Source organism: Pleurodeles waltl, chromosome 2_1 (assembly GCF_031143425.1).
Source record: "Pleurodeles waltl isolate 20211129_DDA chromosome 2_1, aPleWal1.hap1.20221129, whole genome shotgun sequence".
Lineage (NCBI taxonomy): Eukaryota > Metazoa > Chordata > Amphibia > Caudata > Salamandridae > Pleurodeles > Pleurodeles waltl.
The window spans coordinates 109,843,206-109,868,844 of record NC_090438.1 but is presented as its reverse complement, the minus strand read 5'-3'; the positions used below and the strand labels follow the sequence as shown (position 1 = coordinate 109,868,844).

General features: G+C 46.8%; 1 protein-coding gene across 1 annotated transcript in view; it reads left to right on the top strand.

The window, feature by feature from the left end:
- The window catches only part of ATRX (ATRX chromatin remodeler), a 1,138,900-nt gene that overhangs the window by 762,255 nt on the left and 351,006 nt on the right, over positions 1-25,639 (top strand). Inside the window, exon 22 of the mRNA XM_069211061.1 lies at positions 19,292-19,409. Within this exon, the coding sequence (XP_069067162.1) occupies positions 19,292-19,409 (118 nt within the window). The remainder of the gene's footprint in view (positions 1-19,291; positions 19,410-25,639) is intronic.

The following is a 25,639-nucleotide window of genomic DNA, read 5'->3' as shown; positions in this document are numbered from 1 at the left end:
CTACACATGCCACCGAACGGAAAATGTCACTTACCCAGTGTACATCTGTTTGTGGCATGAGACGCTGCAGATTCACATGCGCCCTCCCACCTCCCCGGGAGCCTGTAGCTGTTTTTTAGTTGCATGAATTGTAAATATGCAAACAAATATTACATACATTACTACTCCATTGCATGGGCACCTCTAGTATACTCACAACTCCTATCTCACCCTTTGCGGGGAAAACAATCTAAGATGGAGTCGACGCCCATGCGCAATGGAGCCGAAAGGGAGGAGTCACTCGGTCCCGTGACTCGAAAAGACTTCTTCGAAGAAAAACAACTTGTAACACTCCGAGCCCAACACTAGATGGCAGGATAATGCACAGCATGTGAATCTGCAGCATCTCATGCCACAAACAGATGTACACTGGGTAAGTGGCATATATTCTCTCCTTACTTCACCCTCCTATCAAAGGACTCGAAGCCCATGCACACTTGTGACTCGAAAAAGCTTCTTCTAAGAAAAACAACTTGTAACACTCCGACCCCAACACTAGATGGCGGACTTATGCAAAGCATGTGAATCTGCAGCACTACATGCCACAAACAGATGTATACTGGGTAAGTGACATTTTCTATATATATATATATATATATATATATATATATATATCTTCAAACAATCTTCCCACACAGAGAAAGTGCGCCATAGGTCTAAGTCTCCAGTTTAAAAGGGCACTTTATTAGCCACCAAAGTTAAGAAAACAACAGTTCTTTTCTTCCTGACGAGTTTCAGCTGCTCCAGCAGCCATACTCATAGGTGCCTGGCTTTCAAATTCCAAAAATAACCACGTGGTCAAAACGTACCACTCTTATATCTTGTGGCTTTAAAGTCATAGTGTCATTTTTCCATATCGTTCATAGTGCATTATAATTGAGTGCCATCGTTTACAAAATCTGTGCAGAGTTTTTTCATCCCTCTTTAATAAAGTCCACAGTTAATATCATTTTCTTTCTATTATTGCCACTTCTCAATATTTAAATGAACACTGCTATATTTCTCTAGCAGTGTCGTTAACATGCTTTCAAGTGCAATAAACCATTTCTCTTTTGAAAATCAGTGTCCATAGTTATCCATATAAACGACAACACTGCAACATTTCCTCTTTTCCTTGCCTCTTTTCCTTGCCTCTTAATGAATTTCAGAACCAATCCTCTTATCAGTATTTTCACTCAACAACTGTGCCGCTTTAAATCAAAAGAAACGGTAAATGCAGTTTAAATCCATACCGCATTCACCTCCCTTGCCATTGGATTCACTTGCTTGAAATACATTCTAATTCACGGTTGATTTCTTTGTACCTTTCTTTTCATGTTATTTTGCAGTGAAAACATAGTCTGATTCGGCTTCCACATCTTATATAATAAGAAATTCCCCAAATTGCTCCGTTGAAGCCTGATCGCAAACAGGGTGGCCTCTGCGCATGAGAGCGGAGCCTCTCACATAACTTCAAACAATCTTCCCACACAGAGAAAGTGCGCCATACGTCTAAGTTTCCAGTTTAAAAGGGCACTTTATTAGCCACCAAAGTTAAGAAAACCACAGTTCTTTTCTTCCTGACGCGTTTCAGCTGCGCCATTTAGTGTTCGGCTCGGAGTGTTACAAGTTGCTTTTCTTCAAAGAAATCTTTTCGGAGTCACAGGATCGAGTGACTTCTACTCTCGGTCGTACTGCGCCTGGTCATCGACTCCATTGTTAGATTGTTTGCTTTCTGCTGTCTGGTTCGGACGTGTTTACTCTCGCTCAGAGATTTCGAATCGGAAACTTTAGAAAACTCCCTTAATCTTTGGTATTGTTTCGATCGCATTTCCACCTAGCCTCGAACTGATAGTACCATCGGAAAATAGATTTCGCCCTTTTGAGCACGTGCGCCCAACTCGGTCCTGTTTAGGACTACTGCGTCGAAGCCTGCTAGATAGGACTCCATTTAGATTTTGTCCTCGATCCCACTCAAAATTTCCCTACACCAACAAACACCTTGTTTGTAATCTGCTTCTTTCTCTCGATCACAAAGAAGAAGATTGTGAGGCCTGTGGATCGTTTCGATCCAAGAAGACCCTGCATGATTGGAGAGTCAGAAGATTGGAAATGGCATCGAAGAGTGCGGAACATCTCAACATCATGGAGGAAGAACAGGTGCAGACAGCGGTTTCCATCAGAGACACCAACTCTGAACAAGAATCGGCAGAAGATAGGCCTATCAATGCCGGTCAGCACGTGAGTACGTCTGCCCCTGCGCCCACTTCTAAAAAGTCTTCAAAGGCCTTGGAGAATCCACTGCCAGAGAGCCATGGTTCGACCCGAAAAAAGGCTCTTTTCAACCGACCTTCGGGTTCGGCGTGGAAAAAAGCCACTCCTCTGTCGGTATCGGAGTCGAGTAAATCCGTCAAGAGTTCCACTTCCGACTCGAGCAAGCGTCCTCACTCCTTGGAGTCGAAGCCTCGAAGCCCTGCTTCGGAGCCGAAGCAACCGGCTGTATTTTCGGGCCTGAAAAAACTACCATCTGTGGTGCCGAAAAAGTCTTATTATACAAGAGAGCAAGGACTTTCTAGCCATCTTAAACAGAGCTCCAAATCACTGGAAGAACAGTCTGAGAGACTTTCTGAAGACACAGAGATCCAACCTATCCTTGAGATTATGGATGAAAGACAATCAAGGATTCACATCCATAACGAGCCTGGCAGAATAATTACTGCACCTCCTCTACAGACCAAGAGGAAATTGGCTTTTCAAGAATATTTAGACACTGCTCCACCACCAGCCAAAATGTATAAACAAAAGGCGAAGCCATTACCTATCCATACTTCTCCCCCTCATTCACCACAACTTTCTTTTTCACCACCACCCACTAGCCCCCACTACTTTTGCCTTCACCAACTCATTCCCAATATTCACATGGTGATACAGTTGATCCTTGGGATCTTTACGATACAGATCCTATTCCGGACAATGACCTGGATTTATACCTGTCTCAGCCTTCTCCGCCAAAGGACACTACTGCATACACGCAGGTTATTTCCAGAGCAGCAGCGTACCATGGGGTGCTTATGTAGACTGAACCCCTAGAAGAGGATTTTCTCTTTAACACACTATCCTCCATGCACTCAAAATATCAGTGCCTCCTAATGCTACCTGGCATGATTAAACATGCAGAACAAATATTTAGTGAGCCGGTCAAAGCTAGGGTGATAACACCACACATTGATAAAAAAAATATAAATCTGCTCCTACAGACCCTGATTATATTACCCACCAAGTTCCTTCAGACTCAGTGGTAGTAACTGCGGCTAGAAAGAGGGCTAATAACCATCATCAGGGGATGCTCCTCCCCCTGACAAGGAGAACAGAAAATTTGATACTGCTGGCAAGAGGGTAGTGACACAGGCTGCCAACCAATGGCGAATTGCAAACTCGCAATCCTTGCTAGCAAGGTATGATATAGCCCACTGGGGCGAGATGCAGGAACTCCTACAGCACCTCCCAAAGGAACACCAAAAAAGGGCACGACAAATTGTGGAAGAAGGTCAGGCCATAAGCAGTAATCAAATATGGTCTGCCCTTGATGCTGCAGATATATACAGCTGCCAGAAGTGTCAATACCGCCATCACTATACGTAGACCTGCATGGCTAAGTTCCTCTGGTTTTAAACCAGAAATCCAGCAGGCAGTACTCAACATGCCTTTTAATAAAAAGCACTTGTTTGGACCTGAAATTGACACGGCATAACGCAATAGGAGCATTATACACATCACACTATAGAAGCTCCTGTCAAATACCATGAGCTTCTAGTGGAATGCAGTGAAAGAGGTTTACTGGAGTGGAGGAATATAAATTTTTGAGATGCGATCAGCCTAAAACTCCAGTTTTTAATCTTTCACCGAAGTTACTCAAAGATGGACGGACCCCTCCAGGTAGACCACTTGTGTCGGCAATATTTTCTCTACTCGAAAGCACTTCAAGATATATTGACTATTATCTCAGACCATTTGTAGAAGGTTTGCCATCATATGATAAATATGCTACACAATTTTTGAAGATTCTGGATGGTTTGAGATGGGATAATGATTTCTTTCTTCTGACACTTGATGTCACAAGTCTTTATACGTGTATACAGCATGATTTAGGATTAGCAGCAGCTAGACACTATATGAGAGCAAGATCACTAATTTTTGTTACATACTGAAATGACCTGTGACATGATTTGGTACTGCCTTATCTTTTTCCTGTTTGACAACCAGATATATAGGCAACGACCACTGGACAGCTATGAGCACTTGCTTCGCTCCAAGCTATGCACATTTATTCATGGGTTGGTGGGAGGAGCAGGTGTCCATTGAGATAGCTGATTTTGAGTACAAAGTTGTGCTACGGTGTTGTTATATCGGTGACATTTTTGTGGTTTGGAGAGGAGATGAGAACTCTTCAATGAATTTTGTGGCTGCTTTAAATGACAATGAATATAATCTGAAATTGAGTGAACAACATAGCAAGACAAATTAAATTTTTGGGTGTGGTGATACTAATTGAGAATGATCTTTTAAGCACTAGATTGTTAAGAAAAGCTACGATAGGGAACAGTCTGCTAAATGCCAGAAGTGCACACCCACCAAAATTGATAATGTGTATCCCCTATGGGAAACTATTGAGAGCCAGACGCATATGTAGGATGTGGGAAAACTACCAATAGGAGAGTATGAGAATATGTAATAGATTCAGCGATAGGGGATACAGTAATAGTGTCATTTTACAGGCTAAAAGAAAAGTAGATGAATGCTCAAGAGCAGACTTATTATGTAAAGTGCAGGAACCATGTAAAAATGAGGACGAAGTAAGATTTATTACAACTTATTCTAATCAGGCTCTTAATGTGAGACAAGTTCTCACTAAAAAGTTGGCACATTTTACAGACAGATTCCAATCTGGCTACTTATATTCCTAACATGCCGTTGGTCACCTTCCGTAAGGGAAGATCATTGCGGGACAACTTAAGCCATAATGTGGTGACAAATTCTAAAAATTAAGATAACAATGCAGGGTGACATGCTGGATTCTTTTGCTGTAGGCAGTGCAAGGCATGTAAACACAGCATCAATTGTACTAATGTTAGACTAGGAAATGGACAGAAGGATTATTGGATTAAGGAACATTACAATTGTAATACAGATTTCTGCGTGTACTGTTTGAGATGTCCATGTGACAAGATCTATGTAAGAAGTACTATTCACAAAGCGAAAAAGAGTTTTGGAACACATGAGAGCAATTCGCAACTTTGAACGCAATTACCCGGTAGCAAGGCATTTTCATGAAACACATCAAGGGAAAAAAAAGTGCTTAGCTGTTTGGTGTGTGATCAGGTTAAATCGAATTCACGTGGGGAGGATAGACAGAAATTGTTACGTACATTAGAATCTACATATATTATTAAGTTTATTACTTTGATCCCCCGGGGTTTGAATTCAAGTGAGGAAATGAGTGCTCATCTGGGTATTTGAGTTGAGGATTGTAGGAAGTTGGCTCTGTATTTACTATTTCAAAGTAAGAAGTAGCATGCACAGAGTCCAAGGGTTCCCCTTAGAAGTAAGATAGTGGCAAAAAGAGATAATTCTAATGCTCTATTTTGTGGTAGTGTGGTCGAGCAGTAGGCTTATCAGAGGGTAGTGTTACGCATTTGTTGTACACACACGGGCAATAAATGGGGAACACACACTCAGACAATTCCAGGCCAATAGGTTTTTATATAGAAAATTATCTTTTCTTAGTTTACTTTAAGAACCACAGGTTCATGATTTACAAACAATACTTTAAATGAAAGGTATTTCACTTAGGAACTTTGAATTAGCAAAATAGCGTATACAGTTTTCACACAAATGGCAATAAGCTATTTTAAAACTGGACACAGTGCAATTTTCAACAGTTCCTGGGGGAGGTAAGTGTTTGTTAGTTTTTCAGGTAAGTAAACCACCTACAGGGTTCAAAGTTGGGTCCAAGGAAGCTCACCGTTGGGGGTTCAGGGCAACCCCAAAGTTACCACACCAGCAGCTCAGGGCTGGTCAGGTGCAGAGGTCAAAGTGGTGCCCAAAACGCATGGGCTTCAATGGAGATGGGGGTGCCCCGGTTCCAGTCTGCCAGCAGGTGAGTACCCGTGTCTTCGGAGGGCAGACCAGGGGGGTTTTGTAGGGCACCGGGGGGGACACAAGTCAGCACAGAAAGTACACCCTCAACGGCACGGGGGCGGCCGGCTGCAGTGTGCAAACAGGCGTCAGGTTTGCAATGGAGTTCAATGGGAGACCAAGGGGTCTCTTCAGCGATGCGGGGGGGGGGCTCCTCGGGGTAGCCACCACCTGGGCAAGGGAGAGGGCCACCTGGGGGTCGCTCCTGCACTGGAGGTCGGATCCTTCAGGTCCTGGGGCTGCGGGTGCCGTGTCCTTACCAGGCGTCGGGTCTTTGAAGCAGGCAGTCGCGATCAGGGGGAGACTCTGGATTCCCTCTGCAGGCGTCGCTGTGGGGGCTCTGGGGGTCAACTCTGGTTAATAACGGGCTCGCAGTCGCCGGGGAGTCCTCCCTGTAGTGTTTGTTCTCCATAAGTCGAGCCGGGAGCGTCGGGTGCAGAGTGCAAAGTCTCACGCTTCCGGCGGGAAACGTGTGTTCTTTCAAAGTTGCTTCTTAGTTGCAAAGATGCTTCTTCCTTGGAGCAGAGCCGCCATCCTCTGGAGTTCTTGGTCCTTTTAGATGCAGGGTAGTCCTCTGAGGCTTCAGAGGTCGCTTGACCCTGTGGAGTGCGTCGCTGGAGCAGTTCTTTTGAAGTGGGGAGACAGGCCGGTAGAGCTGGGGCCAAAGCAGTTGGTGTCTCCGTCTTCTCTGCAGGTTTTTCAGCTCAGCAGTCCTCCTTCGTCTTAGATTGCAGGACTCTATCTTGCTGTGTTCTGGGAGCCCATAAATACTCGATTTAGGGGTGTGTTTAGGTCTGGGGGGTTAGTAGCCAATGGCTACTAGCCCTGAGGGTGGCTACACCCTCTCTGTGCCTCCTCCCTGAGGGGAGGGGGGGCACATCCCTAATCCTATTGGGGGAATCCTCCATCTGCAAGATGGAGGATTTCTAAAAGTCAGAGTCACCTCAGCTCCTCCTTGTTTTTCTCGTTATTTCCTCTGGCCTTGCCGCCAAAAGTGGGGCCGTGGCCGGAGGGGGCAGGCAACTCCACTAGCTGGAGTGCCCTGGGGTGCAGTAACAAAGGGGGTGAGCCTTTGAGGCTCACCGCCAGGTGTTACAGTTCCTGCAGGGGGAGGTGAGAAGCACCTCCACCCAGTACAGGCTTTGTTACTAGCCACAGAGTGACAAAGGCACTCTCCCCATGTGGCCAGCAACATGTCTGGTGTGTGGCAGGCTGCTAAAACTAGTCAGCCCACACTGGAAGTCGGTATAGTGTCAGGGGGCATCTCTAAGATGCCCTCTGGGGTGTATTTCACAATAAAATGTACACTGGCATCAGTGTGCATTTATTGTGCTGAGAAGTTTGATACCAAACTTCACAGTTTTCAGTGTAGCCATTATGGTGCTGTGGAGTTCGTGTTTGACAGACTCCCAGACCATATACTCTTATGGCTACCCTGCACTTACAATGTCTAAGGTTTTGCTTAGACACTGTAGGGGCATAGTGCTCATGCACTTATGCCCTCGCCTATGGTATAGTGCACTCTGCCTTAGGGCTGTAAGGCCTACTAGAGGGGTGACTTATCTATACCTGTAGGCAGTGTGAGGTTGGCATGGCACCATGAGGGGAGTGCCATGTCGACTTACTCGTTTTGTCCTCACCAGCATACACAAGCTGGCAAGCAGTTTGTCTGTGCTGAGTGAGGGGTCCCTAGGGTGGCATAAGACATGCTGCAGCCCTTAGAGACCTTCCCTGGCATCAGGGCCCTTGGTACCAGGGGTACCAGTTACAAGAGACTTACCTGGGTGCCAGAATTGTGCCAATTGTGGAAACAATGGTACATTTTGGGTGAAAGAACACTGGTGCTTGGGCCTGGTTAGTGCCTTTGTCACTCTGTGGCTAGTAACAAAGCCTGTACTGGTTGGAGGTGCTTCTCACCTCCCCCTGCAGGAACTGTAACACCTGGCGGTGAGCCTCAAAGGCTCACCCCCTTTGTTACAGCACCCCTGGGCACTCCAGCTAGTGGAGATGCCCGCCCCCTCCAGCCACGGCCCCACTTTTGGCGGCAAGGCCGGAGGAGATAATGAGAATAACAAGGAGGAGGGATTAGGGATGTGCCCCCCTCCCCTCAGGGAGGAGGCACAAAGAGGGTGTAGCCACCCTCAGGGCTAGTAGCCATTGGCTACTAACCCCCCAGACCTAAACACACCCCTATATTGAGTATTTATGGGCTCCCAGAACCTAGTAAGATAGATTCCTGCAACCTGAAGGCGAAGAAAGACTGCTGACCTGAAAGCCCTGCAGAGAACACGGAGACACCAACTGCTTTGGCCCCAGCTCTACCGGCCTGTCTCCCCACTTCAAGAAAAACTGCAACATCGAATGCGTTCCACAGGGTCCAGCCACCTCTGAAGCCTCAGAGGACTACCCTGCATCTAAAAGTACCAAGAACTCCCTAGGACAGCGGCTCTGCTCCAAAGAAGAAACAACTTTGCAACAAAGAAACAACTTTAAAAGGACTCCACGTTTCCCGCCGGAAGCTTGATACTTTGCACTCTGCACCCGACGCCCCCAGCTCGACCTGCGGAGAAACAACACTACAGGGAGGACTCCCTGGCGACTGCGACCCTGTGAGTAGCCAGAGTTGACCCCCCTGAGTACCCCCCAGCGACGCCTGCAGAGGGAATCCAGAGGCTCCCCCAGACCGCCACTGCCTGCTGCTAAGAACCTGACGCCTGGTAAAGACACTGCACCCGCAGCCCCCAGGTCCTGAAGGATCCGACCTCCAGTGCAGAAGTGACCCCCCCAGATGGCCCTCTCCCTTGCCCAGGTGGTGGCTACCCCGAGGAGCCCTCCCTTTGCCTGCCTGGCTCGCTGAAGAGACCCGTGGGTCTCCCATTGAAACCTATTGCAAACCTGGTGCCTGTTTGCACTCTGCACCCGGCCGTCCCTGTGCCGCTGAGGGTGTACTTTTTGTGCTGACTTGTGTCCTCCCGGGTGCCCTACAAAACCCCCCTGGTCTGCCCTCCGAAGACGCAGGTACCTACCTGCTGGCAGACTGGAACCGGGGCACCCCTATTTCCATTGAAGCCTATGTGCTTTGACCTCTGCACCTGACCGGCCCGAGCTGCTGGTGTGGTAACTTTGGGATTGCCCTTAACCCCCAAAGGTTTGCTACCTTGGACCCAACTTTGAACCCTGTAGGTGGTTTACTTACCTGCAAAACTAACAAACACTTACCTCCCCCAGGAACTGTTGAAAATTGCACTGTCTAGTTTTAAAATAGCTTATTGACATTTTTGTGAACACTGTACATGCTATTTTGCTGAATCAAAGTTCCTAAGTTACCTAAGTGAAATACCTTTCATTTGAAGTATTACTTGTAAATCTTGAACCTGTGGTTCTTAAAATAAACTAAGAAAAGATAATTTTCTATATAAAAACCTATTGGCCTGGAATTGTCTGAGTGTGTGTTCCTCATTTATTGCCTGTGTGTGTACAACAAATGCTTAACACTACCCTCTGATAAGCCTACTGCTTGACCACACTACCACAAAATAGAGCATTAGAATTATCTCTTTTTGCCACTATCTTACCTCTAAGCCCTTGGACTCTGTGCATGCTATTTCTTACTTTGAAATAGTACAAACAGAGCCAACTTCCTACATTGGTGGATCAGCGGTGGGGTACAAGACTTTGCATTTGCTGGACTACTCAGCCAATACCTGATCACACAACTAATTTCCAAAAATTGTCATTAGAAACTGATTTTTGAAATTTGAGCTATTTTTCTAAAAATTTTAATTTTAAAAGTCCTGCTAGGGCCTTGTGTTAGTCCCTGTTAGCATTTCTTTTAGAGTTTACAAATTTTGTAAAAGTTTGAATTAAGTTCTAGAGCTAGTTTTAGATTCTTAAAAAGTATTCCAACTTTTAGAAACATAATGTCTAATACAGAAGAGTTAGTGATGGAACTCAACCTCGCCCCTTACCTGCATCTTAGGATGCCAGAGTTAAGGTCTCTCTGTAAAATCAAAAAGATAAAAACTGGTTCAAACCCTACCAAAGTACAGCTCCAGGAGCTTTTGGCAGAGTTTGCTAAAAACAACCCCTCTAATGATGGCCTCACAGAGGGGGACACTAGTGAGTTGGAGGAACTCCTACCTCCAACCCTATATAGGGAGACCAGGGTTCCTCCAACCCAGACTCCAAATGTGATAGTCAGAGATGCTGCTTCTCTCACAGGAGAGTCCAGCAACTCTGGAAGCATTGAGGAAAGCCTCAATGAAGATACCTCCTGCTAGCCAGGTTGGCCAAAAGATTGGCTTTGGAAAGACCGATCCTAGCCATAGAAAGGGAAAGACAAGAGATGGGCTTAGGTCCCATCAATGGTGGCAGCAACATAAATAGGGTCAGAGATTCTCCTGACATGTTGAAAATCCCTAAAGGGATTGTAACTAAATATGAAGATGGTGATGACATCAGCAAATGGTTCACAGCTTTTGAGAGGGCTTGTGCAACCAGAAATGTAAACAAATCTCACTGGGGTGCTCTCTTTTGGGAAATGTTCACTGGAAAGTGTAGGGATAGACTCCTTACACTCTCTGGAAAAGATGCAGAATCCTATGACCTCATGAAGGCTACCCTGATTGAGGGCTTTGGATTCTCAACTGAGGAGTACAGGATTAGGGTCAGGGGGGGATCACAAATCCTCGAGCCAGACCCGGGTTGATTTTGTTGACTACTCAGTTAAAACACTGGATGGTCGGATTCATGGCAGTGGTGTAAATGATTATGATGGGCTGTACAATTTATTTGTGAAAGAACACCTGTTAAGTAATTGTTTCAAGATAAACTGCATCAGCATCTGGTAGACCTAGGACCAATTTCTCCCCAAGAATTGGGAAAGAAGGCAGACCATTGGGTCAAGACTAGGGTGACCAAGACTTCCACAGGGGGTGACCAAAAGAAAGGGGTCACAAAGCCTCCCCAGGGGAAGAGTGTTGAGACATCCAAGGGAAAAAGTAAAGAGTCTTCTACAGGGCCCCAAAAACCTGCTCAGGAGGGAGGGTCCAAAGCCTCTTCACAATCCAATTTTGGGTACAATGGTAAAAACTTTGATCCCAAAAAGCCTGGTGTCGTAGCTGTAATCAGCAGGGACACCAAACTGGAGGCAAGGCCTGTCCCAAGAAAGGTTCCACTTCAAACTCTACTCCAGCTAACACTGTTGATCCCACCTGGAGACTGGCTATTCCAATGTGCCCAGAGCAAATCAGGGTTCACACTGAAGCTACATTAGTCTCTGAGGGTGGGGTAGACTTAGCCACACTGGCTGCCTGGCCCCCTAATATGCAAAAATACAGGAAGCAACTCTTAATTAATGGGACAAGTGTAAAAGGCCTGAGGGATACAGGTGCCAGTGTCACCATGGTGACAGAGAAACTGGTTTCCCCTGGTCAATACCTGGCTGGACAAACTTATCCAGTCACCAACGCTGACAATCAGACTAAAGTACATCCCATGGCTATGGTAACTTTAGAGTGGGGAGGGGTCAATGGCCTGAAACAGGCGGTGGTCTCCTCAAATATCCCTGTAGACTGTTTGCTTGGAAATTACCTGGAGTCCTCAGCATGGGCTGAGGTAGAACTCAAAAGCCATGCTGGGTATCCCTGAACTGGTGTGTGTGACAAGACAAGGGCACAGTGCAAGGCTCAGGGTGAAAAAGTGGTGTTGGAGCCTGGAAAAAGGGCCAAACCCTCCAAGAGAAAAAGAAAGAAGACTGGAGAACCAGATTCCACATAACAAGAGAAAGAGAACTTCTCTTCCCAATAAGAAGTTCTGCCCTCTGAGGGAACTGAGCCCATGGAGTTGGAACCTTATCAGGTTGAACTCTTAGGCCCAGGGGGACCCACAAGGGAACAGTTGTGTAAGGGGCAAGAAACATGTCCCTCTCTTGAAGGCCTTAGGCAGCAAGCTGCTGAAGAGACCAAAGGAAAGATCATTGGAACACACAGTCTATTGGGAAGATGGACTCCTCTACACTGAGGCGAGAGATCCCAAACCTGGTGCCACTTGGAGAGTGGTAGTGCCTCAGGAGTTTAGGGTGTTCATTCTAACCTTAGCTCATGATATTCCACTTGCTGGGCATTTGGGACAAACCAAGACTTAGGAAAGGTTAGTTAACCATTTCTATTGGCTCAACATGTCCCAGAAAGTAAAGGAGTTTTGTGTCTCCTGTGCCACCTGTCAAGCCAGTGGTAAGACAGGTGGACACCCAAAGGCCCCCCCTCATTCCACTTCCAGTGGTGGGGGTCCCCTTTGAAAGAGTGGGTGTGGACATAGTAGGTCCACTTGAACCTCCCACAGCCTCAGGGAACCAGTATATCCTAGTGGTAGTGGATCATGCCACTAGGTACCCTGAAGCAATTCCTCTTAGGTCAACTACTGCCCCCGCAGTAGCTAAAGCACTCATTGGTATCTTTACCAGTGTGGGATTTCCTAAGGAGATGGTGTCTGACAGGGGTACCAACTTCATGTCAGCATACCTGAAGCATATGTGGAATGAGTGTGGGGTGACTTACAAATTCACCACACCATACCATCCACAAACCAATGGTCTTGTAGAAAGATTTAACAAGACATTGAAAGGCATGATCATGAGGCTCCCTGAAAAGCTCAAAAGGAGATGGGATGTCCTTTTGCCATGTCTGCGTTTCGCCTACACAGAGGTGCCTCAGAAAGGAGTAGGGTTTTCCCCCTTTGAACTTCTGTTTGGCCATCCTGTAAGGGGACCACTAGCTCTTGTAAAAGAAGGCTGGGAGAGACCTCTTCATGAGCCTAAACAAGATATAGTGGACAATGTACTAGGCCTACGTTCCAGAATGGCAGAGTACATGGAAAAGGCAAGCAATCACCTTGAGGCCAGCCAACAACTCCAGAAGATGTGGTATGACCAAAGGGCTGCTATGGTTGAGTTTCAGCCAGGTCAGAACGTCTGGTTTCTGGAGCCTGTGGCTCCCATGGCACTTCAGGACAGATGGAGTGGCCCTTACCCAGTGCTAGAAAGAAAGAGTCAGGTCACCTACCTGGTAGACCTAGGCACTAGCAGGACCCCCAAAAGGGTGATCCATGTGAACCGCCTCAAACTCTTTCATGACAGGGCAGATGTGAATCTGTTGATGGTAACAGATGAGGACCAGGAAGCTGAGAGTGAACCTCTCCCTGATCTCCTCTCCACAAACCCTAAAGATGGCTCAGTTGATGGATTGATCTATTCAGACACCCTCTCTGGCCAACAGCAGTCTGACTGTAGAAAGGTCTTACAACAGTTTGCTGAGCTCTCTTCCCTAACCCCTGGTCAGACACACCTGTGTACCCATGATGTGGCCACAGGAGACAGCATGCCTGTCAAAAACAAAATTTTCAGACAGTCTGTCCAAGTTAAGGAAAACATCAAAGTGGAAGTCCACAAGATGCTGGAATTGGGAGTCATTGAGCACTCTGACAGCCCCCGGGCTAGCCCAGTGGTCTTAGTCCCCAAACCTCACACCAAAGATGGCAAGAGAGAGATGAGGTTTTGTGTGGACTACAGAGGACCTTATTCTGTCACCAAGACAGATGCCCATCCCGTTCCAAGGGCAGATGAATTGATTGACAAACTAGGTGCAGACAGATACTTAAGTACCTTTGACTTGACAGCAGGGTACTGGCAAATCAAAATGGCACCAGGAGCAAAAGAAAAGACAGCATTCTCCACACCTGATGGGCACTATCAGTTTACTGTTATGCCCTTTGGTTTAAAGAAAGCCCCTGCCACCTTCCAAAGTTTGGTGAATCAAGTCCTTGCTGGCTTGGAGTCCTTTAGTGCAGCTTATCTTGATGATATTGCTGTCTTTAGCTCCAGCTGGCAGGATCACCTGGTCCACCTGAAGAAGGTTTTGAAGGCCCTGCAGGCAGCAGGCCTCTCTATCAAGGCATCCAAATGTCAGATAGGGCAGGGAACTGTGGTTTACTTGGGACACCTTGTAGGTGGAGGCCAAGTTCAGCCACTCCAGCCCAAGATCCAGACTATTCTGGACTGGGCAGCTCCAAAAACCCAGACTCAAGTCAGGGCATTTCTTGGCTTGACTGGGTACTACAGGAGGTTTGTGAAGGGATATGGATCAATAGTGACACCCCTCACAGAACTTACCTCCAAGAAAAAGCCCAAAAAGGTAAACTGGACTGTAGAATGCCAACAGGCCTTTGACACCCTGAAACAAGCTATGTGCACAGCACCAGTTCTAAAAGCTCCAGATTACTCCAAGCAGTTCATTGTGCAGACTGATGCCTCTGAACATGGGATAGGGGCAGTTTTGTCCCAAACAAATGATGTCCTTTACCAGCCTGTTGCTTTCATTAACAGAAGGTTACTCCCCAGGGAGCAGCGTTGGAGTGCCATTGAGAGGGAGGCCTTTGCTGTGGTTTGGTCCCTGAAGAAGCTGAGACCATACCTCTTTGGTACTCACTTTGTAGTTCAAACTGACCACAGACCTCTCAGATGGCTAATGCAAATGAAAGGTGAAAATCCAAAACTGTTGAGGTGGTCCATCTCCGTACAGGGAATGGACTTTATAGTGGAACACAGACCTGGGACTGCCCATGCCAATGCAGATGGCCTTTCCAGGTTCTTCCACTTAGAAAATGAAAACTCTCTTGGGAAAGGTTAGTCTCATCCTTTTTCGTTGGGGGGTGAGGGGGGTGTGTGTGTAAGGAAATGCCTCCTTGGCATGGTTACCCCCTAACGTTTTGCCTTTGCTGATGCCAAGTTATGATTTGAAAGTGGTGAGGCCTGCTAACCATGCCCCAGCACAGACACACTGCTTGCCAGCTTGTGTGTGCTGGTGGGGAGAAAATGACTAAGTCGACTTGGCACTCCCCTCAGGGTACCATGCCAACCTCACACTGCCTATGGCATAGATAAGTCACCCCTCTAGCAGGCCTTACAGCCCTAAGGCAGGGTGCACTATACCATAGGTGAGGGCATAGGTGCATGAGCACTATGCCCCTACAGTGTCTAAGCAAAACTGTAGACACATTGTAAGTGCAGGGTAGCCATAAGAGTATATGGTCTGGGAGTCTGTCATATACGAACTCCACAGCACCATAATGGCTACACTGAAAACTGGGAAGTTTGGTATCAAAACTTCTCAGCACAATAAATGCACACTGATGCCAGTGTACATTTTATTGTGAAATACACCCCAGAGGGCATCTTAGAGATGCCCCCTGAAAACATACCCGACTTCCAGCGTGGGCTGACTAGTTTTACCAGCCTGCCACACACCAGACATGTTGCTGGCCACATGGGGAGACTGCCTTTGTCACTCTGTGGCTAGTAACAAAGCCTGTACTGGGTGGAGTTGCTTCTCACCTCCCCTTGCAGGAACTGTAACACCTGGCGGTGAGCCTCAAAGGCTCACCCCCTTTGTTACAGCGCCCCAGGGCACTCCAGCTAGCGGAGATGCCCGCCCCCTCCGGCCACAGCCCCACTTTTGGCGGCAAGGCCGGAGGAGATAATGAGAAAAACAAGGAGTCGTCACTGGCCAGTCAGGACAGCCCCTAAGGTGTCCTGAGCTGAGGTGACTCTGACTTTTAGAAATCCTCCATCTTGCAGATGGAGGATTCCCCCAGTAGGATTAGCGATGTGCCCCCCTCCCCTCAGGGAGGAGGCACAAAGAGGGTGTAGCCACCCTCAGGGCTAGTAGCCATTGGCTGCTAACCCCCCAGACCTAAAAACACCCCTAAATTGAGCATTTAGGGGCTCCCAAAACCTAGCAAGATAGATTCCTGCAACCTGAAGACGAAGGACTGCTGACCTGAAAGCCCTTCAGAGAAGACGGAGACTCCAACTGCTTTGGCCCCAGCTCTACCGGCCTGTCTCCCCACTTCAAGAAAAACAGCAACAGCGACGCGTTCCACAGGGTCCAGCGACCTCTGAAGCCTCAGAGGACTACCCTGCATCTAAAAGGACCAAGAACTCCCGAGGACAGCGGCTCTGCTCTAAAGAAGAAACTACTTTGCAACAAAGAAACAACTTTAAAAGGACTCCACGTTTCCTGCCGGAAGTGTGAGACTTTGCACTCTGCACCCGACGCCCCTGGCTCGACCTGCGGAGAAACAACCCTACAGGGAGGACTCCCCGGCGACTGCAACCCTGTGAGTAGCCTGAGTTGACCCCCCTGATCCCCCCCAGCGACGCCTGCAGAGGGAATCCAGAGGCTTCCCCTGACCGCGACTGCCTGCTTCTAAGAACCCGACGCCTGGTTAAGACACTGCACCCGCAGCTCCCAGGACCTGAAGGATCTGACCTCCAGTGCAGAAGCAACCCCCAGGTGGCCCTCTCCCTTGCCTAGGTGGTGGCTACCCCGAGGAGCCCCCCCTTTGCCAGCCTGCCTCGCTGAAGAGACCCCTGGGTCTCCCATTGAAACCTATTGCAAACCCGATGCCTGTTTGCACTCTGCACCCGGCCGCCCCGTGCCACTGAGGGTGTACTTTTTGTGCTGACTTGTGTCCCCCCAGTGCCGTACAAAACCCCCCTGGTCTGCCCTGTGAAGACGCGGGTACCTACCTGCTGGCAGACTGGAACCGGGGCACCCCCTTCTCCATTGAAGCCTATGTGTTTTGGGCACCACTTTGACCTCTGCACCTGACTGCCCCTGAGCTGCTGGTGTGGTAACTTTGGGGTTGCCCTGAACCCCCAACGGTGGGCTACCTTGGACCCAACTTTGAACCCTGTAGGTGGTTTACTTACCTGCAAAACTAACAAACACTTACCTCCCCCAGGAACTGTTGAAAATTGCACTGTCTAGTTTTAAAATAGCTTATTGCCATTTTTGTGAAAACTGTACATGCTATTTTGCTGAATCAAAGTTCCTATGTTACCTAAGTGAAATACCTTTCATTTGAAGTATTACTTGTAAATCTTGAACCTGTGGTTCTTAAAATAAACTAAGAAAATATATTTTTCTGTACAAAAACTTATTGGCCTGGAATTGTCTCTGAGTGTGTGTTCCTCATTTATTGCCTGTGTGTGTACAACAAATGCTTTACACTACCCTCTGATAAGACTACTGCTCGACCACACTACCACAAAATAATGCATTAGAATTGTCTCTTTTTGCCACTGTCTTTCCTCTAAGGGGAACCCTTGGACTCTGTGCATGCTATTTCTTACTTTGAAGTAGTACATACAGAGCCAACTTCCTACACATGTCAATTAGGAAGTGTTTCTCGAGTGTTTCTCGAGTGATGCAACAGTACTATGTCTCTATCTAAGTATTGTGGGACAAATAATTGAATGTGAGATGAGCAGATATATGATGTGTATATATGCTATTGTAGGAGTATGAATTTTACAAATATTTTGGAACCACTAGGTTATTTAGATATGAATTTGTGATCCAGTTGGAGAAATGATTACAATTATATACTTGATATGATACAGTGATATGAAGGTATTGATATATATATCAATTACACACATCAGCTACAATTTTCTTGTTTTTCTAATGTTCCTAATTTCCTTGATATGTGGGCTCCCATGAGTTTTATATAGAACTATAAATAATCTGAAATATAAATGGACTTCAGTAGACATTCCAATATGGAGGCCCCCTTAGTTTGTAATTTGTTTGTGTTGTAATGCTAGTCTGTCTTTAATGTTGGTGATTTTTTGTATTTATGATTTTAATTTCATGAACACCCCATCCGTGATCAAGGCTACGGCTGAAACGCGTTCCACGGTCAGACCGCCACTGGCTATGCCTCATATATATAGTATGAACTTGCCTCTAGTTGGGGGGACTGTCTATAAGTAATCTAGTGTTGTTACTATAATAAAATAACTTTATTTTTGTAGCCCTGTGTGGTTCTTTCATGTGCGATAGGTTGTTGTGTGGCTATAGTGGTATTACATAAGCTTTGCATGTCTCCTAGATAAGTCTTGGCTGCTCATACACAGCTACGTCTAGAGAGCCCTGGCGTTCTAGTCACTGCCTACACTTCGCTTATAGGGGATACCTGGACCTGGTATAAGGTGCCAACAACATAGGTGTCCACCACACACCAGGCCAGCTTCCTGCACCTTCCTTTTAAGGTCTTTTACATTTGAACCCTGTCCATGGGTTCTACCAGCCAGTTCCACGGGTCACAACAGCAGCTGGGCAATTCGAGACTTCCATTGACTTCAGTGAGGGTTTCCAATGTCCTTTCACCCCTATGCATCCGGGTCCCTTGGTGTAGGTACTTTTGGCTTTTAGGTATCCTTAGGTGGGACACACTCCGCCCTTCCCCTTGCCTGCTGGTTTCCTTTTAGTCTACTGGGGAGTTCCCTGAAATGCACAAATTGCATCCACTACTTCTCTGTGTTAGCCCATGGGACGACTGGGTAGGTAACCACTCTGCCCCTGGTCGCTGTGGACACTTGCTATACTTACATCTGATGTTTTTATCTTTCCCCAGCTCCCAGCTAACTACCACACTTACCTTGGTTGAGTTCACTATTTCGCATTCCACTTTCTTAGTATATGATTTACCAACCTGCCAAAAGATATCTGAAACGGTTCCATACCCTCTAGGGTCTGTCAGGCCATGCAGAGGATGTGGTGTTACACATCACCATATCTGAGCTTTTCAGACAATAATACTTATCGTGCAGTCAATCCTGTATTTACTGTGGCTGCTTGTTGACTTCAAATGTGTAAAATAAATGAATCTCAACCGTTTAAATATGATAATTTCCTCATCAGTTATGTCAATAAACTGCGGAAGGTCGCATATTTAAATATAATGGGCAGAGACAACTTGAAAAGAATGTGTGAGGAGACCTTTCATTATCTAGAAAAACTATTAAAAAAATTCTGCAGTCGGAATGAGTCTGAATCCTGATCTATTGCTGGAAATGTTTGCTTCTGTGAACACGAGGAAGTTGCCCTTGATGGATAATTAGCAATACAGAATGGTATATTTTACAAGTAAGCCCCCATCCATCTGTAAATGTTTGATCATTTAACTAAAATATATTTTTCACAGTATTTCTTTCTTTTTTTTTTTTTTTTTGCAGAGACGAGATTACACAGCGCTTACAAAGTTTCTGCCACCAAAATATGAGTATGTTCTAGCTGTTAGACTATCTCCAATTCAATGTAAACTTTATAGATATTACTTGGATCACTTGACAGGTATGTAATCCTTAACTATAGCTGGTATAATTAGATTGGTGTTTTTATCCTTTTGGGTGTAATGCATTAAACATAACTGTTCTACGTGTTTGTGTCCACTACCAATTTCAGTAGAAAGTGTATCTGCAAGTAATTATTGTCTATTAAGGATGATTTGATACTGGAAATGTTATCATGTCTCAGTAATTGACTTTGTTGTATAGCGTTTTTCTGTTAGTCATTTCTCCAGGGTAGTCAGTGACTGTAGTTATCCAAGGAACTGCCAGGATCATGAGTGTTTTAGAGATCCTACTAGTCCCACATCAGACCTTGGCACTTGCAACTGTTTGCTTCTTGGACCTACTTTGAAGACCCAGTTTTTCTGCACTGGCTCGCACTGTGGCAGTGTGCCACCGCTGCTTGTCCACATTATTTCACAGCTGATTGGCAAAGCATGTCACATCTACTTTCTTAATTACTCACTGGCCAAGCTAATTAATTTACGAGAAAAAGAAGTAATGCCTGCCTGGGGCTTTGAAGGCCTGTTGAAGCTTCTTTTTCCTGGTTTATTGACTTTGTTATAGTTAATCTTGCTTGTTTAATCCTTTGCTTTCTATGCCTTTTACGTGTATCACATGCACTCAGACTCTCACCTTCTTACTCTTAGCCTTAATCCCCCTCCCTCTTTATCCATTACTGTCCCTGTTGGTAATTTATGGTTAAGTTGGTCAGACTATAGAGCAGCATTTTTTTTCTGTTGGCATCTGCTGACAAATCTGCACAAACGTTTGCAGAAACATTGTAAATCCAAAACTCAAAGCAATGCTTGTGTTTGAGGATGCACATTTTGTGGGCAGGCAAATGTTCCCAAAGTTACATTTCTCATTTCAGCTCACCTAGGGATGTGTGAACACAAAGTTTAGGCTTTCTAGGCAGCTGGGTATTTAACAGATTTGCAGAAAAAAACTAGACACCCCAAGCTGTCTGTTGCAGAAAGACCTATTGTCAGCTTACAGTGAGCTTAGAGCCGTCCATTGCTTACCATTGTTTTGCTTTAATGTGACCCATTTGCTTGCTATTCATTTGTTACCTTGTGTGGGCTTTACTTCCTCTACTTGTGTTTTTGTCCCTCACCGCATTTGTCCCTCTGGGCGCATTATTTGTGTCCTCCTGCTGCTTGTTTCTCATGCGCTACGTTTTTCTTTTGAGTTGCACCCTCTAGGAGTGTGCTGTGTTGCACTGTCACCTGTGTGCTTCTTCTTTGCCTCCTCTGTGTTTTGCTAACTTTTGTGTACTTCTCCCTGCGTTGCTTTCCCACCTGTGTGCTTCTTCTCTCATCCATTCTGTGTTGCTATGCATCATCCACTCCCTCCGTTATGCTTTTTTCTCACTTGACCTTTGTGATGCTTCCCCTACTCATCCCTCAGTGTTGCTCCTTCAACAGGCCCTTAAAAAAAAAGTGCTATTGTACTCCTTATTTTTTTTCATTATTTGCAGATCCAGCTGGTAAGCAAAAAGTGTGTATTGTTTTGTAGCCTTGTACATGCATGCTGAGCATACCTTCAAAATGCCATTGCTGACGAATCATAGCACCCTTTTTTGTTTTTCTTCTTTAGCCATGCTGCACAGCATCTGGGATGCTGTACAAAATGGCTAAAAACCATTGGCAAATCCATAAAGTCTCAACAGCGAGACTTTAATTTTGTGGTTGAAATTTTCAAGTGGCAGTCGCACTCACTGCCCTCCTATGCTATCTACAGTAGCCAAAAGCTTTGAGTTCTCACTGGGAAGTGAGCTTTCTGTGTGGGTATGAAAGGGTTTACAGTGTTTTATTATCATTAGCCATAACAGTTTGAGAGATGGTTCAAAAAGTTGCATTCTCTTGGCATCTGAATCTAGCCAGCAGGAACAATACAAACATCCGGAGCATGTTAGGATGGAACACCAAGACTGGTACTGGAGGGGGTGGATTTGGGCGCTAGAATGGTTTAAGGGCATCTCATAGACAGGCTCCCCAGTGATGGTGCAGTAAAGTCTATCTAATAGAAACTTCTAGCTGCAGATTCCTTACCTCAGAAATAAGGTCCCACTGGATACGTAAGATTTGTTTTTTTTTGTGGTCAGTTACCGTGCGTTGGTAGGTGGTGTCGTTTGGCTCTGCATGCATTGTCTGTGTCAGAAGTGACGTCCCTGGCTAATGTACATGTGCCACCTTGGTGCGCTGATGTCAGTTCTTTTCTTTCCACGCCTGTCAGCGCTGATCCGAAGAAGAGCTACCTCTTGAGTCACTTTTTGACTGAACTTTTTTTCGACATTTTATCACGTCTTTTTTGAGGTTTTTCTCTTGATGTGGCAGGGATGTCCTCAACAAAGGATTGCTTCAAGCCCTGTAGCGCCTCTCATTGACCAAGGTCAGTGACAGACCCGCACCTTGTATGCTTTTGGCGCCTCAAGCTCAACCACGACCCCAAGCTCTGCTCAAACTGCTGGGCCATGAACATGAAGGAGGAGCGATCCCTCAAGCTCCTGGCAGCTCTCCGTGCGATGCCGCAACATCCAAGGTTCTGGTTGAGAGGCTGGTCTTGGGAGCGGTCGCAGAGCTCATGATCCCCATCACAATCCAAGTTGTCGGGCCACTTGCGTAAGTCCCTCCACAAAAAGAGGAAGAAGTCGAAGAAATCTTAGACTTCACCTTGTCCATCAGCCAACGAGACAAGGAAGCGAAGTGCGTCAAGGTCTGGCTCTATGGTGGAACCTGGGCCAGATCCGCACTTCCCTGACTTCTCGGGAGCCCAAATGAACCCCGTCCAACGCAAGGAATTCTATGAGGCCATACACTTCAGTTTTGGATACCCTGACCCTCCCAGTGTGTCATCGGACCCCAAGGGGTCGGCAGAGATCTTACCAGTTCTACACCGGCAGCTTCTGCCTGTCTCCCGTCAGGCCCCGAGGATTCTTTTCTGGATCCGGTTTGGCACCGGTCATGCTATCTTGACCTTCACTGATGCTGACCCTCCCAGCACTCAACGGCAGTGCCATACCCATTCTGATCCCCACCTTTGATACAGTGCCAGATGGGTGTTGATTGACGCCGCTTTTGGCTCCATCTGGAGCTCTGTCTTCCAGGTTGGAGCCTGAGCCCTATTCCTATTGGCTAGATCTGAGAGAGCAATGGGAGGGGTCGCTGGACCCCTCCTAAGAATACCTGCCCTATGAAGCTAATATCGACTGGTGTCAGGAACTGGGTGAAGACAGGGGACTGGATACTTACACAGATACTGATATCCTTTCTAACCCTATCGTGGCTACGAAGGAGAGAGCGTCATTCACTTTTGTAGTGTGGAGTGTGGCCAAGGTCCTTGAACTTCAGTTGCCCTTGTAGGCAGTCAAGACTAATCTCTTGATGGAGGATCTGCAATCAGGAGCCTCCCCCTCAGAACTGCTACTTCTATTAAATCAAGCCATCACTGACGTCCTTCTGGGCATGTGGTCTAAACCCAGGACAGGAGCTCCTGTGAATAGGATGATTGTCTGCCGCCACCACTCTGCTCCAGGGAACCCAAACTTTCTCATTCAACACCCTCTCCCAGAGAGCTTGGTGGTCCAAACCTTTAAGTCCCAAGTAAAACCTGAATCATTCCCTACCACACCCCCAGACTGGGATTCCTAGAGGCTGGATACTTTGGGGGAGATGTTTTATTTCACCAGCCTATCATTGCGATCTGTGAACACCACACACCTTTTGGGCTGCTACTTCCACGTGATATGGGACATTGTTCCGCAGGTGCTGCAGTCCCGGGAGGAGGACCAGACTGTGCTCTTTCAGGCTGCTGCTGACAGGAGAGATGCAGCAAAGTTCTCTATGCATTGTGGACACAGCTGACTCACTGGGCAGAGTGGTTTAATTGACAGTGGTCTTGAGGCACCACTCCTAGTTGAGGACAACTGTCTTTTCGGGGGTTATCCAACCATCTCTGATGGACATGCCCTTTAATGGCTCTCGTCTCTTCAGCAATGAGATGCATTCGGCGCTAGAGAGCCTTTAAAGACAGGCATGGACCAGGGCCTTTCTGTTGTCCCATGCCACCCACAATCCACCTTTTGTGGCTGTTAAAGGGGTTTCCAGCTGCACCAATACCCTGCTGAGAGCAGCGGTGCCAGTCTTCCCCTAACTCGCTGACTGGCTGTTAAAGGGAGCTCATGCCAGGCTGTTGTTTCTCACCTCCGAATAACAGCGGGCCTCCTGCATTCTCTGGGGTTCACTATCAACACACCAAAGTCAGTCTGACTCCATCTCAGACACTTTCTTTCATCTGAGCTGTTCTGGGTACAGTTCAGTTTCTGACACATCCTCCTGAATGATGAGTCCAGGATATTCATGCTGTAATATTGATGTTTCGGTCTCTATCTTGGATTTCAGTGAGACTGACCCTGAGGCTGTTGGGACTCATGGCCTCCTTTGTCCTGCTGGTGTCCTATGCCTGCTGTCATGAGCGGGCTCTGCAGTGTGACCTGAAGTGTCAGTGGGCACAGCATCAGGAGAATCTCTCCAACATGGTCCAGATCTCAGAGGGAGCTGCAAAAGATCTGCAGTGATGACTCTTGAACCGCGATTGAGTCAGCAGCTGACCCCTCTCCCTTCCCCAGCCACATCTCACAATACTGACCGATTCATCACTCGTGGGATGGAGTTGCCATCTGGGAGAGGTGGAGATTAAAAGATTCTGGTGTCCGGGGGAATCTGGACTCCAAATCAACATGCTGAAACTCTGAGCAATCTGACTGGCATTGAAAGCCTCTCTACCCTCCATCAAGGGAAGGCGAGTGCCACTGTTCAAGTACAATGCCACTCCTGTGTGGTACTGCAACAAAGGGGGCGGGTGGGGCACTGGACGCTTTGTCAAGAGGCCCTGCATCTCTGGAGATGGCTGGAACATCAGGACATAACCCTGGTGGTTCAACACCTGCTGGATTTTCTGAATGTCGGGGAAGATCTACTCAGCCAAAGATGCCTAGAGGATCATGAATGCCGTCTCCACCTGGAGGTGGCACAAGGTCTCTTTCAACAATGAGAAGAGCCTTGGTTAGATCTGTTCTTCTTCGCAGAGAATGTGCAATGTCAGCAGTTTAGTTCACTGGAGTTTGAGGCGGCTCTCGCTTGGAGACGCTTTTCATCTTGAGTGGAGCACAGGTCTCCTATACAGCTTTCTGTCCATGCCACTTCCGCCCATAGTTCTCAAGAAGATCAAGAACGACTTGCCCCAAGTCATCCTTGTTACTCGAGGCTGGGCACAGAGTCTGGTATCCCAAGCTACTGAGCACGGCCATCGATCCCCGAGTCAGGCTGCCCATTCGGGAAGATCTTCTGTTGTGGCAGCAGAGGAGGGCCCTCCACCCCAACCTTTCTAGTCTCCACCTTCTTGCATTGAGATTGAGCAGCAGCAGTTGACGGCTTTCGACCTTACTCCTAAAGTCTGCAATGTCATCTTGGCAGCCAGTCATCCCCTTACCAAAATGGTATATGCCTGCCATTGGAGAGGATTTGTGGCATGATGTGCAGAAAAACGAGTTGATCCCCTTTCTGCTCCCCTTTCTCAGGTTTTCCTTTTTGTTCTTTCTCTTGCCCAGCAGATCTCTTCTCTGGGCACTCTCAAGGGCTTCCTCACTGCTATCTCCTCTTTACTGTGGTTGCCTGACCAGCTGTCCCTCTTCACATCCCTTATTTTAAATAGGTTTCTCAAAGGACTCATACATCTCTGTCCTCCTTCACCATTTATTATGCGACAGTCTGACCTTAAACTTGTGCTAACGTTCTTGATGTGTGCTCCCTTTGAGCCTTTCTAAGTGCTCATACTCCTTACAATCAAAACAGCCCTTCTTGTGGCTATTAGATGTGCCTGTGAGTGAGTGAGCTCGAAAGCCTTGTCATCCAGGCCTTCTTACCTCACCATCTAGCATGACAAGCTGGTGCTTCGCACAAAAGCCTCCTTTCTTCGAAAAATAGTCACTCCATTTCAGATAGACCAATCCATTGCCTTTCCTACTTTTTACGCTCGTCCACATCCCTCTAAAGAAGAGGAGTAACTCCACAATCTGGGCCCTAATAGTGTGGTGGTGTTCTACATTGATTGAACAAAAGAATTCCGGGTGCACAGCCACCTCTATGTGGGGTATGTTGGAGTGAAGAAAGGGCTGGCTGTGCAGAAGAGGGCCATCGCCAGATGGGTCATACTCTGCATTAAGATCTGCTA